This window comes from Gadus chalcogrammus, chromosome 18 (assembly GCF_026213295.1).
Source record: "Gadus chalcogrammus isolate NIFS_2021 chromosome 18, NIFS_Gcha_1.0, whole genome shotgun sequence".
NCBI lineage: Eukaryota > Metazoa > Chordata > Actinopteri > Gadiformes > Gadidae > Gadus > Gadus chalcogrammus.
Window position 1 is genome coordinate 1635242 of NC_079429.1, and position 13741 is coordinate 1648982.

Sequence of the window (13741 nt, forward strand, 5' to 3'; positions counted from 1 at the left end):
CACACTCACAATAGATGTATTATTCTGTAGCGTCGGTAGAGGGAAAGTCAGACCTCCTGACCACGGCTTTAAAAAATACTTTTTCTCATTCTGGAGCCATCGACAGATGTGGATCTGGGGTTTTGGTCTCCTCAAGAGAGGAGAGTAGGCACCGACGAGACCCTACACCTCGTTCTTCTTCAGGAGGTCCCCCATGCCGGGCAGAACGAGTGGCCCCTGGGAGCCTGTGCAGCAGGGCGGTCGGGCGATCCGGACGCTCTCTGCGGACGGAGTAGAAGCAGACGGTCCCGGCGGGCTAGTCGATCTACATCAGGGGTCTCAAACTCGCGGCCCGGGGGCCAATTGAGGCCAGCGGGATGATATTTTGTGGCCCCCTACTTGACATCAAAGTTTAGTGTTAGTGCGGACCGCGCGTTGTTGTCAAACGCACATTTTTTTGCTGAGTGGCTTGCCACGATTTTTTATTACTTGTGATAGGGGGACCAGATCTCCCGGTTTTGCCGGGACAGTCCCAATTTTGAGTTGCGTGTCCTGAGTCCCGACAAAAGCCAAAGGACGCTAAAATGTCCCGGTTTCCACCAACCGCTATGAAATGTCCCGTGTTGTCAGCGATTACATAGCCATACATTCAGCCACGTCCCTGAGGTCCTTATACGCCCCATCGTACCAGACCTGGTAGGAACTGATACCAGACCCCAGGAGTCCTGGTTCTGCTCCGGCCAGAACAGTCCACCTCCCTGTCCCAGGGTCAAGGTAAAACACGGGGCTCATCTGTCCTTCTCCAGCTGTCCTGAACTGTGGCAAGAGTAAACGTTCTGGAGCACAAGCCGGGGAACTCTTCGTTGCCATGTTTGTATGCACAGTATGTGATCAGCTGGGGCTTTTTGCCAATGGCAGACGTAAAGTACTGGTGGATGGCTGGAGGTGTGTACAACAGAGTTTTACATTTATATTATCACCTGGATTAGAAAATGAACTCTCAGATGTTACACTCTCAAGGATGTGCATCGATGGAGAATTCATAAAGAAGAGATAAAACACTACATGCTGGACCTCAAAGAACCTCTTTGATCACAGTCCAACATTACAGATTCCACAAAATAAATAACAATGACCTGGAAAACATCAGTTACTGGTCGATCCACAACATAGAGACATAGAGTTGACTAGGAGACGTTGTAATATGACGTTCATCACTTGACTCGGTGCTTACTGTGCCAGTGTTTGGTCTTGTCGGCATGGTGATAGGTATGAATCCTCCGGAGAGCGTCCCCTGGGAACATATACTGTACGTCGTCGGCTTTACGGCGGGCTCTTCTACGAGAGGGGGGGTTGGTGCTTGGGGATGTCTTCGACTGGGGAGATCGTATGACATCGTGGAAAACCAGCAGCACGTCTTCAGCCGCGTGGAAATGTGAGGCTGCTTCATCAGACCCGTTGGATCACGATTTCGAAAACGGTCGTGAGATTGAGATGCAAATTGAGGTTGAGAGACGTCTCAGCTGTATAAACAGACAGTAACAGTTGTGGCTTGATGGAGTGCATGCCAGTTTATCAACTAGAGACCAACACTGACTTTATTTGACCTTTTATTCAACACTGGCCTTGAACACATAATTATTAATAAAATATACAAATACATACACACCTCAGTTCATTAAAACTATAGTAATACGTATACGTACGTCCAATGAGAGACAATACAGTAGTACATAAAATCATCATTAAATACTTATTTAAAATACTAGATATATAGTTGTAAATAGTAGACTTTACAGGTTTAAGTCTATATAATCATGTATAGAATCACAACTTATTACCATGTACATTACCAAAACAGCCATTCATATACAATGCACATTATGAAAACATAACCACTTCTAAACAGGAGTGCTGTCTCGTTTATAGTCGTTCTAGTGGACTGACTGGTTGGATTTATTGGTCTGACTGGTTCTCTCCTGCACTGGCTCTAGTGGTCTGCCTCTTTTTTTAGTGGACTGACTGGTTCTAGGGGACTGACTAGTGGTTCTCTCGTTGACTGGCCGGTTCCCTTCCTAGCTGCGGAGGATGCAGTAAGACTGGGTCCCCACCCAGAAACCAGGCATCATCTTCTGCTTGAAGGTGGCCTTGACCTGCTTCAGCAGGTGCACCTCCTTCTGCTCCTCCCCCACCTCCTCCACAGCGTAGAAGTTGAGGAGCCCCGCCGGCTGGTCCAGGTACAGCCCCAGCAGGGGGCTCTGGGGGTGGGCGATCTCCTGGTCCCGCCCGTCGTGCCAGTAGTGGTAGCTGGTGCCGGCCCAGCCCAGGCCCCAGGACTCCTCGTTCTCCCCCAGGCCGCAGGGACCCTGGCCGTTCCTCCTCGCTGCGCCTTCGTAGGCCAAGCCCAACACCACCCAGCCTGAGTACTCCACCTCCCAGTAGCCACGGAAACCGGTGATGCCCTCCTTGCAGAGAATCTGCAACACAACGATGGAGGAGGAAGTGACGATGTTTGGGGGGGGGGGGGGGGGGTTCAGAATAGATCTTTGGTTCTGAGTCTACCAGTGTTGATGGAGAAGAAGCATAATGAGCGTAGAACCTTGGTCTAGATGTTGAACCAGCTTAAGGAGGACAGGCCTCCTAAAAAACTGGTAGACTGGTAGACATAGAACCAGAGATGTAATTCTGAACCCGTTTTATGAACCTGGGATTCAAACCTACTCCATTTTCTTGTTACTGTTTCGTTCGCAGTAACCCTAAAAAGGAGTACGTTCAAATCACGTCCCCTCTTGATTAGACCACACCCCTCTCCCGTTGACCACGCCCATACGGAGTAGAACGTCTCCCCAGGAAGACCTACCTGTGGTGTATTTTGGTGTGTATATTTTGAGAGAGTATGTATTCGTCGTGTACTTGTCGTACCTGGGGCGCGTGCTCGTAGCGTTCGGGCCGATCCAGGACAGGGCAGGTGGAGGTGTCCGTCATGCGCGCCACCTTGGCCCCGGCCTCTGTGACCCAAAGAGTCTTATTGGCTGTCTTATCGTCCATGGTCAGCTTCAACGAATCTGGAAAGATGATGTCACTCTTAAAGACATTACACCTTGCACAAATGTTGTAGAAGAGGAGAGATCCCACACCTAAAGATAGCTTAAGATACAGTTAGCAGTTTTGTTATGTGTGTGAAGGGCACAATTTGCCAAAACAGCACCCAATTCTTGCTGCCCCTCCTGATTTTCACTGTACACGCCCTGTATGTCACCCAGAGAAAACTTTCTCCCGTAGTTCTCCAGAATTGGCGAAATATCCTTATTTGTATATTTTAATATTCTGCTCGTATCTATGTGGCTTGTTAACGGGATGGTCTTTAATAGTTTGATGTGAAGGTACTATCCAATCATAACCCAATGAGATGAGACAGGGATGGGTGACTGTTGGAGAAAAGTACGGCCTGATGTTACTTTGCATCATAATGCAAGGCGAAGAGACAGGACATTTTTTCAGTTGGCTAACTGTTTAGCTAAATTGTCAAGGTGAAGATGGTATGAACAGATTATGTACGTTGATGTATTGATGCACGTTTTTTACATTTGAGGAGGTCAGCTCGGCACTTGGGTTCTGGGATGTTGGCTTCATATTCTGGGATCTTCTCTAGAGAACCGACAGGAGAACAAAGTAAAGGAACCGAACTCAGCAGACCAACTTATAGATAACTAATAGAACAATAAATAGATTACTAACTTACTATAGATAGTCAAACAAACTAATTTAAAGACTCAACTTGTAGAGGATAATAACCAAACTAAAAGTTGGCAGTAGAAGAGGGTCATGTAAGGTATATCCAACCAAAAGCCTGACATTTAAGACGGATTCCACACAGCATTCAGACTACAGAGGGGCTGAGCTCGCATGGCGCCGTACCTGCAGGGGGGCTCCCATCTTTAGACCTCTTGGCTGAGGAGAGAGAACAGCAGGTGTTAGAGGACATGTAGACGGATGTGTAGGAGAAGAAGGATGGGCTCTATCTGGAGAACAGGCTACAGATAGATTCCCTCGTAGACGGCACATTCGGGCGTTCATGCTACAGGAGATGTAAGGGGAGGTGCTATCTTTATATCGCTGGCCGTGTCTCCTGCATTCACTCTGCGGCGTCCACTCAAAGCAACGTAAACATGAAGTAACTGAAGAATTACTGCCCAGGTTCTCCTCCTCCCAGGACTAAGTCATTCAGCAGGAGGTCCACCTACCAGACCAGGAGGTCCATTAACCCGGACTCATGCCTGAGAAGGCTGCATCAATAGTTATCTCCTCACCATTGCACCCGACTCTGCAGAGACGTGGATTCAATTACTGACGGGTCGTCTTGTGTATCAACAGTTTTCCCTGACAAGTGTGTTAATGGTTCCTTGACGTCATCACACTTAAACCCATATGGCCACAACTGTCTGTATTTACATATTGTGTGATGTTTTTATTAAGTGTGTAGTAAATACTGTACTGGTTTGTGTTATTGAGTACACTGTAGCAGCACTTTGGTTTCCTCTGGGGGTATTCTGTGGTTTGTTCCTCTACGCTCAGGTTGAGAAGCTGAATGCTCTGCATTACACAGCCAGTCATCAGCCAGCTAAAACCACGGCAAGGGACAGGCATCAAGTGGCTCTCGTTACTAAAACACACTATCTGTTACATCCAGGAACTACTGCCACCATCACTCGTCCTCACATTTTTTGTCACTGCACTGCGTGTGCTGTGCAGTGACAAAAAAAAGTGCAAGGCTGCATAGATTGGTGGGCATGTGTCAAATCTAAAACGTCTTGTGCTGTTTTATGGGTTCATGGTCGATTATGCAATGAATAATTTGCGAGAAAACATTTGAGAAAACAAGCAAATTCTATTTGCATTCTTGTAACGCATGATAGGCATTTACTCTCATTTCTTGGATTTTATATACTAAAGTATTGATAAAAAATAAAGAATGGTTAGTTGAATGGACTATGGAAATAATGATAAGATGGATGGACTGTGGAACTGATTTATGTCTTGTGTTGTGGAAACATGTGATGAATCCCACACTACAGTAAACGTCCAGAAACCCAGGTCAAAGGTCAGGGCACTACCGGATCGGAGATTCTATTAGTAGTTAAGGTGGAATGTAGAAGTAGCCCGGTTATGTCTGCTTTTTAGAGCTGTTATGTTAATAGTTGTGGTGATGTTAAGAGTTATGATATGATAGTTATGGCGAAGTTTATAGTCATTTTATTGATAGTTTTTGTTGTATTTGGAGCTATCATGTTAATAGATACATTTATGTTGGGAGCCATTATATTAATAGTTATGGTTATGTTTAGAGCTACTATATGATAGTTATGGTTATATTTAGAGCTATTATGTTAATAGTTATGTTTATGTTAAGACACGTTATATTAATAGTTATGGTTATATTTACCGATATAAAAGTATTAGTCATTGTTATGTTTAGAGCTATTGAATAAATTATCATGGTGGGGTTTAGAGCTATCATATTTATAGTTATGGTTATGTTTCAGTGAAATATTAATAGTAATGTCTTAGAACCATTATAAAAGTTACGGTTTTGTTTAGAGGAATTATACTAATAGTTATGAGGTAATATATTAGAATTATGCTTGAGTCTAAAGGTATTATATGAGAGTTATGGTTGGATTAAGGGAGGCATTACAATACTTAGGGTAAGGGTATAGAGGAATTAGAGTTCTTATGTTCGAGCTCACGTTGTTCAGATATAACATATTAATAATCATGTTAGGGTTTCAAAGTATGGCATAATTACATTACGGATGGGTTTAAAGGTGTTATCTGAATAGTTGTAATTGGGTTTAAAAGGTATATAATACTGGGCTCAGAGATATTATTGACATGCGAGGGCCAGATGGGCAGCACGGGGAATGTTAAGCTGGTGTTTGAATATAGCAGGTGGTGAAAACAAGCGTCCCTTTGAGACTTGGCGGGTGACTTATCGGAGGCTGTTAAAGAGCTCCGGGGCGGCGCCCTGGCGGGTATCACTGTCCTTCAGTCTACTAATTACATTTGCCAGACGGCAGCAGCGTTACTGCGCCAGCATCCTTGATTCACCCCAGACCACCGTGGTCACGGTTACTGGTAAAGAACCAAAGAACAGATAAATAAACGCGAATCACGACACTGAAAGACCAAAACAAACATATATGTGCATGCAGATGGTTTATTGGTGTTCTCGTACGTTGTATCGTTGTTTCCCTTTCTTCGGACAAATGTAGGCTACTTACTGTCAGTACCTTTGGATAAAAGCGACCAAATGCCCTGAATGTAAATGTTTGTTGTTGTAAGGTTGTAAATGTGATGATTAAGCCGTTAAAAAGGGTCCGGATGAAGTCAATAAACTGTTTCACAGTTCTTCTAACCCTAACGTTGAACATGAAACCATTGTTGGTTTCAACACGTCAACCATACATTGACGTGTCAGAATATTAGACCCAGTATGTATTTAATGTTAATGATCAATACCTAATTAATATGTTGTAAATATGTTTACTTTATATGTAATCATAGTCGTTATTAGTATTTCTCACTGTGTTTCTTGTCGGAACCAAGGATCCTGGTGTTGGCGGGCATTATCCAGACTGGTCACAGGTTCGATTCCCTCCTGGTTCAAGACGTTGTTTCTCCTGGTAAGTCCTGGTGGCTCCTGGTTACTCCTGGTCACTGCTGGTTATGCCTGGTCACTTGTGGTTACTCCTGGCACTGGTCTTATATGCCCGCTGGGAGGAGCGACGCTGAGACAAAGGTAGGCATAGGACAGGAGGGCGACCGGAGGGCTGGCGCTGTAACTGGACCTGTCTCTGCAGGGTCTGTCCATAAAAAGTCTGATGAGGGTCAGGATGAAAGAGGGGACGTACTCAATGATGGACGGACCACCAGTTGGCGTGACTCCATGTGTGTGTGTGTGTGTATGGGTATGTACACGTTAGCATGCATGTGAATGTGTTTGTACGTGCTTGTATGCATTCGTGTGTGTGTGTACGTGCCTGTTTGCAGTGGTGTGTAAGTTCTTGTATCCGTGAGCATGCGTACGTGTGTGCGAGTGTGTGTGTGCGTGCATGTGTGTGGTCGCCTGTGCATATGCAAACATTCATGTGACTGCATGTTCAGATGTCCACGTGCACCCAGGGTGTGGTGACACACTGCTGTGCGGCCGGTGTTCATGAGGCGGGGTCCTGGTGCCGTACTCAATGGCATGACAGGGAGAATGTCAACGAAACACCTGAACCCCCCAGAGCCCATCAATCCTCTCACCACCCCGCCCTGTTTGTTCACAGCCAACACCGCGGAAGGTACCCCCACACAAACACCCAGTAATGATCACAACACGCATGCAGTGCTGTAGAAAACGATTAGACCGACTCTGACCAGAGGAGTCCTTGACCCGCGTGCTTCCCTCAGCCTACAGGTTCCTGAGCTGTGAAAAGCAGAGAGTCACAGAGTGGACTAAACAAGGTCATACCGTGTCCCCGACCTGCATTAACGCTGAGCTATTTAGCATTGTAACGCCTTGATGTCAGTGGGGGGGCCCACGGCAACCCTGAAGCCCCACGTCGTAAAAGCACAGATTTGCGTCGTGTTTATTGGCTGTAGCGGGCCTCTCTGGGAACCAGGCTAACACGCGTCTAGCTGTTAGCACGGGACGGGCTCACACGGTTACCAGCTGTTGGTGGGAGACAGGGCTAACACGCTAAGCAGCCGTGAGCGGGGGTCAGCGGACATGAGCCTGAAAAGACCGAATGGAAAAGTGGCATTAGCCAGAATTCGTCACGCCTTCCGTTATAAAACACAGAGCGGACGGCTTCATCTCTTTGGTCACTGGTTCGGCCAAGTTGTTGTTGGAACTCCCGTGGAGAGACTGACTTGTTGACTGTGTGTGTCTGATGAAGTGTTGTGTATTTTGGTTTGGCGTATGCTGTTGTGTGTTACTGATGCACAAAGAATTTCCCCTTGAGATAGATTCAAAGTTTGAACTTGAACTTGCAGCAAGACCCTGACCTCTTCAGGGCTTCAGAGTGAGGGAGAGACCGCGGTCACCCAGACTATTATTAGAATATACTATTTTGTCCCTGCATTTAACACAACACAAGCAACACTAGTATCTCTGTTCTGTGCTGTTCTGGGGAGGAATGGGACCGGCTGGTCCTTGTCCATGACTCCCCCCACAGAGTTAGCCGGGGTAGAAAAGCTCAGCACCAGTTGGGTGTTGAGGGTGATGAGATCCACAGTGCAATCAAACCGCATCAAACTGTATCGCAAATCCTAATCTGTCAGCGCTCGGGCCACTCTGCCGCCCCCGTCCGTTCCACTGCCCATGCCGGGGTCCTCACGTTCCCACACTAGGGCTCGTCTCCTGCTGCTCAAAGCGCGAGGGATCAAGCCTTAGGACGGAGCGCTAGGGAAGCTGAATGGGAACGCAGCCAAAGAGAGCAACATGTGAAGCCCCGTCTCGTGGCTCAGGGTGTGTATATACGATCTCCCTGTGTGCAGGTGATGCACAGAGAGCCGCATTTGAGCCGCCGGGATCCTCAGCAGCTGCCAGTGCTGTTCGCGCCATGTCACGGCAAGACAACATCGCTCAGGGTTGGGTGGACGACGCAGTTACTCATCCTGCAACAGAACCTGAGTGTGTGTGTGTGTGTGTGTGTGTGTGTGTGTGTGTGTGTGTGTGTGTGTGTGTGTGGGTGTGTGTGTGTGTGTGTGTGTGTGTCTGTGTGTTTCTCTGAGGTCCCATATGTGTATGTGTGCAGTGCCTCATCCTACAGCAGTCACTCAACCCTGCAATAAAACCTGAATGTGTTAGCAATTGTGTGTGTGTGTGTGTGTGTGTGTGTGTGTGTGTGTGTGTGTGTGTGTGTGTGTGTGTGTGTGTGTGTGTGTGTGTGTGTGTGTGTGTGTGTGTGTGTGTGTGTGTGTTCGTGTGTGTGCCTGCATGCCAGAAGGTCAGAGCAGACAGACTAATATGGAGCCGGAGACACATGCATTCTGATCATTTCTCTGATTTTTTGGACTAAGTACAGTAGTGGAGGTTAATCTGTACCATGCGTAGAAATACACATAAAAACACTTAAACGCCTAAACACAGACAGCGTGCGGACAGATCAAAAAACACAGGCAGAATAACTATATCACGACTACATCACAAGTGGAGTATTGTAGGTTGTACAATAGATTTGGTGTGTTCAACAAGGTTAATACCATTGCTTGCATGGTAATGTTGGGTAGTAGTTTACACAATAAAAAGTAAAAAAAAAAGTTATGTCGGGGATAATAACAATATAACAACACTAAAGTAAAATAGAAGTACATTTCCAAAATAGGCTACTAGAAGACTACTACCCTACAACATCTCAACTCTAACCTTAAACTGTTTATTCCAACCCCACCTTTGGATCAGAAAGAACTTTCCAAAACGACACATTCACATTCCAGTTCCCAAGACCCATGAGACCGTCACGTTACGTTTCACTACGAAAGGTGAACTTAAATATCTGGATGGTCCCACGAGAGTACAAGACCCCTGTCTGGGCTAGGGGGTCAGCAAACCTCCCCCCTCTGCAGTGGCTCCCTGGAGCTTTGAAGAAAATGGAAATAAATAATGGCCTTTTTTATTTTTTCTTTCAAAGGGGACATCTCTTATTTTGGAGATCAAGGTGATACCGTGACACGAAAATAATAGAAAAGTGTTTTTAATATTTTTATCAACCAAGATAAACCCCCAATTTAGGTGTCAAATTTTGTGGCTCCAGATTTATTTGATTCGGTGGGGGAGGGACCAGAAACGGCTCTTTTGATGCAGAGTAGGCCTACAGCCCCTGATCTGGGCGAGGAGAATGTCTTTCCCTCCCCCGTGTGGCTGCTTGTTGCCATGACATCACATACCGCGCAGATTACATTCAAATCCACCACCATATAAAGAAGGTAAGAGTTTCACCTATCATCAATAATCCACATAAATGGTGTTACCACGAGGTCTCACTACTATATAAATATAAAACCGTCTAGTTAATTAGGGTTAGGCATGGGTTAGGTTAGAGTAGAGACGGAAGAAGACGGATTCGGGAATCAAACCCGGGCTTCTTATTAAATGCAGCGCCATCCCATTAGAAAAAACACATGAAACTAGTAGGCTAATCTTGTTAAGATGAGGATTATGATGTCTGGACTTCCAGACGTTCAGCTTGCAAGTACAAAAACCGGTGACTAACGTTCACAAATGTGCACCAAGTATCAATTAACACATCTGACGTAATGAGCTCGAACTAGGGACTAAAATGGAACATTGCTGACAAGTTGCGGACAGTTTTGGAACTGCAACTGGAACGGTTCATGTCGATTATTGTCAATTAATAAATAGGCCAGCACAATGTCTTCAATATAGAATAACAACCTTACAATGAATACATTTCAACATTAATCTTATTTAGCTATTTTGAAGAAAAGGTATATCTGTATTTGTATCAATCATTGTAATAATCCTATTCATATTATAATTTAAAAAAACTTATTTTAAGTTTTACTATTACCATTAAAAAAACCAAACGGAGCTTGACAACATTACTTGATGCAACAGCTGACGACACTGGCGCAACAGCAGCAGCAGTTCCTGTTCTTTCCACAAGATGACGCTGAGATACAAGAAAATATGCTCCACTCATAATCGTTTGTAAAGTTTAATGAAAAAACCATACTGATCAGCCCTTAAATAATGCTACAGCAATCCTGCACACAAAGTGTTGAGGACGAGGGTACTGCAGTTGGTACATGGGACTGTATTGAAATAAAAAACATTGAAATAATATGTATCGGCCTATACATATATATATATATATTATATATTCGAAATGTTTCCTAAATCAACACACTCCCCCACTGCCTACAAGCAGCAAATAATATTGACAGCTGTCAACGCTTGAACTACACTGTAACTCTAAGGAGAGGCGGCTGTAATCTAAAATTAGTTTGACTGAATGCAATTCATTCAATCCTGGACAGGGCGGTCCTACGACATAGAAGCAGAACTCCGGGGGGGAGAGACCCAGAGCCTGGGCTGGAAACCAAAGGGAAAGCTACATTTCTTATGCATGCTGTTCTAATCCAGCTCCTGACAACTTTACAATTGACGATTGTTAGGTCTTGCGTAGCACTTTAATGTCATATTCAACAAAATAAACATTTCAAATGTCGGCCAGGCAAGATGAGGAAGCCTACACTACATCTGTGTCACTCAACAGGAACTAAACGTTGTTTCCTTCCAGACCCCCCCTACGAGCTGAGACCCCCTGACCCCCCGAGCAAGGCCTATAGAGTCCTCTCCCTGCCTCCGCCAGAAGAACCGAGGAACCATAACACAACAAGCTTTTTCCTCTTCTTTGTTTAATTCTTTACCTCTCATACTCTGAACCCGATTTTTTGCAGTTCTTTTAAACTCATTTCCTGTTCCTGTTGTGCTGTTTCCCTTGTGCAGCACTTTTTTATTGCTGCTGTTTGAACGAAGCGCACTCCGTAAATAAGGCTGATTTGTTTTGATATAACACTATATATAGCAAAGATCTGTATAGGGCTCTTCAAGGATTAACACTTCCAGATGGAACACACAAACACACACACACACACACACACACACACACACACACACACACACAGCACGGCACAGATTTGCACGCACACATACACATATACATGCACGCGCATAGCACACACACACACATACACACACTTACACTTACACACACACATACACAAATACACTCGCACGCACGCACGCACGCACGCACGCACGCACGCACGCACACACCCACACACACCTCTTCATAGATAAGGAGGATTTGGAGGAAAGGGAGCAGGAGAAGGAGGAGGGGAGGGGAGGAGGGGGGGAGGAGTCCCTCCTTCTCCTCCCCCTCCTCCTCCTCCCCCCCCTCCCCCCAACCCTCCTCCCACCCAACCCTCCCCCCTTGAAGTCGTTGTTTAGGCATTTATAACAGGAGCTCCCACCGTCTACCAGAATAGATGAGAGGAGCTGTAGGAGGGGGAGGAGGAGGAGGGGGGGGGGGAGGGGAGGAGGAGGGGGGGGGGGGGGAGGAGGGGGAGGAGGAGGAGGGGGGGGGGGGATGATTCCCAGACGTTTAACACCCTGACCCCCTGAAGACATGATGTCACCCCAGTGCAGCTCCCAGTTGTTGTAATGCCGCCGGGGGCCACAGGGGCGCTGTTGCTCGACGTGTTATCCTTCGCTCCGCTGTTATCTTACTGCTGCCCCATCACTGGATTGATCAATACATCAATCAATCATGCAGATATTTAGTGTTGGGTCAAAATAGTTGAATTTCGTTTTTCAAACAATAATCTTTCTTATAGGCACTAACACTAGTCTTTCTTACATATGAACTTGAACTTGAAATGTGCATGTGCCTTGGGCTCAAAGGATAACCAAATGTGTGTAAAGCGATGTTGTGGGTGACATAGTAGCGCTATGGATCGATCCTGGTTCAAATCTGGTCTTAAATGCAGTTGAAAACGCCAAAATGATTTCAAATTGCGGTCTAGGAGGTTAAACGCAGCTTTCGCATGAGCTGCCTGTGATTTGCCGCTTTGGGTGGTCAGGTAATGCCAATCAAATGTTCTGGCTATACCCCCAAGGCTGATTGGAGCAAATAGAGAAGCCTGAAAAGCCACACAGCTCCGCCCCTAATATAAAAAGTGTCGACCAGATGGCGGCGAGAAGGCATTGGTTAAATGTTGGCAGCGGGCGGGCAGTGGGGACCAGCTCAGCAGAGTGTGTGGTATTCCTTCAAAGCTTTTTTACATATACCAAGAGTGGGTACTAATTATGGGTGAACCCCGGGGGGAATGGACGCCCTCATCCTGGCAGCGTTGGAGCCTCGCTCTACCAACTGAGCCGCACAGAAAATAGAACCCCCAACCGGGAAGGGTTAGTGCCTCGCTCTACCAGCTGAGCCACACAGGGACTGTAACTCCTAATCAATTAGTGTAGGTACCTTCGGAGAAATATGGGAATCGGACCCCTGATCCTGGCAGCGCTCGCTTTATGGAATGACCCCTGCACATGGAATCTAGAGCTAACTAAACTCTACTAAAGATGTAGGCGGGGCAATCCGTATTGGCTTTAAACCGTTTTGCCCTACTGACTAAAAACATTATAACTGATGATCTATCGATGTATGGGTGATTAATAGGGTACATTATAGGTGATTCGTTTTCCTATCTCTGTGTCTCTTTCCCAGCTTCTCTCTCTCTCTCCCACTGAGTCTTTCTTTCCCTCTCTCTCTCTCTCTCTCTCTCTCTCTCTGCCACCCTCTCTCTCTCTCTCTCTCTCTCTCCCTAACCCTCTCTCCCTCTCTCTCTCTCTCTCTCTCTCTCTCTCTCTCTCTCTCTCTCTCTCTCTCTCTCTCTACCACCCTCTCTCTCTGCCACCCTCTCTCTCTCTCTCTCTCTCTCTCTCTCTCTCTCTCTCTCTCTCTCTCTCTCTCTCTCCCACTGAGTCTTTCTTTCCCTCTCTCTCTCTCTCTCTCTCTCTCTCTCTCTCTCTCTCTCTCTCTCTCTCTCTCTCTCTCTCTCTCTCTCTGCCACCCTCTCTCCCTAACCCTCTCTCCCTCTCTCTCTCTCTCTCTCTCTGTCTGTCTCCCTTACTCTCTCTCTCTCTCTCTCTCATGTTTCAAGTGAACTCTAATCCCTGCGGTGTGTGTGT

General features: G+C 46.2%; 1 protein-coding gene across 1 annotated transcript; it reads right to left on the reverse strand.

Moving 5' to 3' along the window:
• Positions 1-2054: 2054 nt before the first annotated feature.
• LOC130371722 (stonustoxin subunit beta) lies at positions 2055-6606 on the reverse strand. The gene is made up of 5 exons (XM_056577582.1): positions 6564-6606; positions 3898-3930; positions 3565-3627; positions 2902-3044; positions 2055-2456 (listed from the first exon to the last, which is right to left on the reverse strand). The coding sequence occupies exons 1-5, from the start codon at positions 6604-6606 to the stop codon at positions 2055-2057; spliced, it is 684 nt and encodes a 227-aa protein (XP_056433557.1).
• Between the last annotated feature and the right edge of the window lie 7135 nt (positions 6607-13741).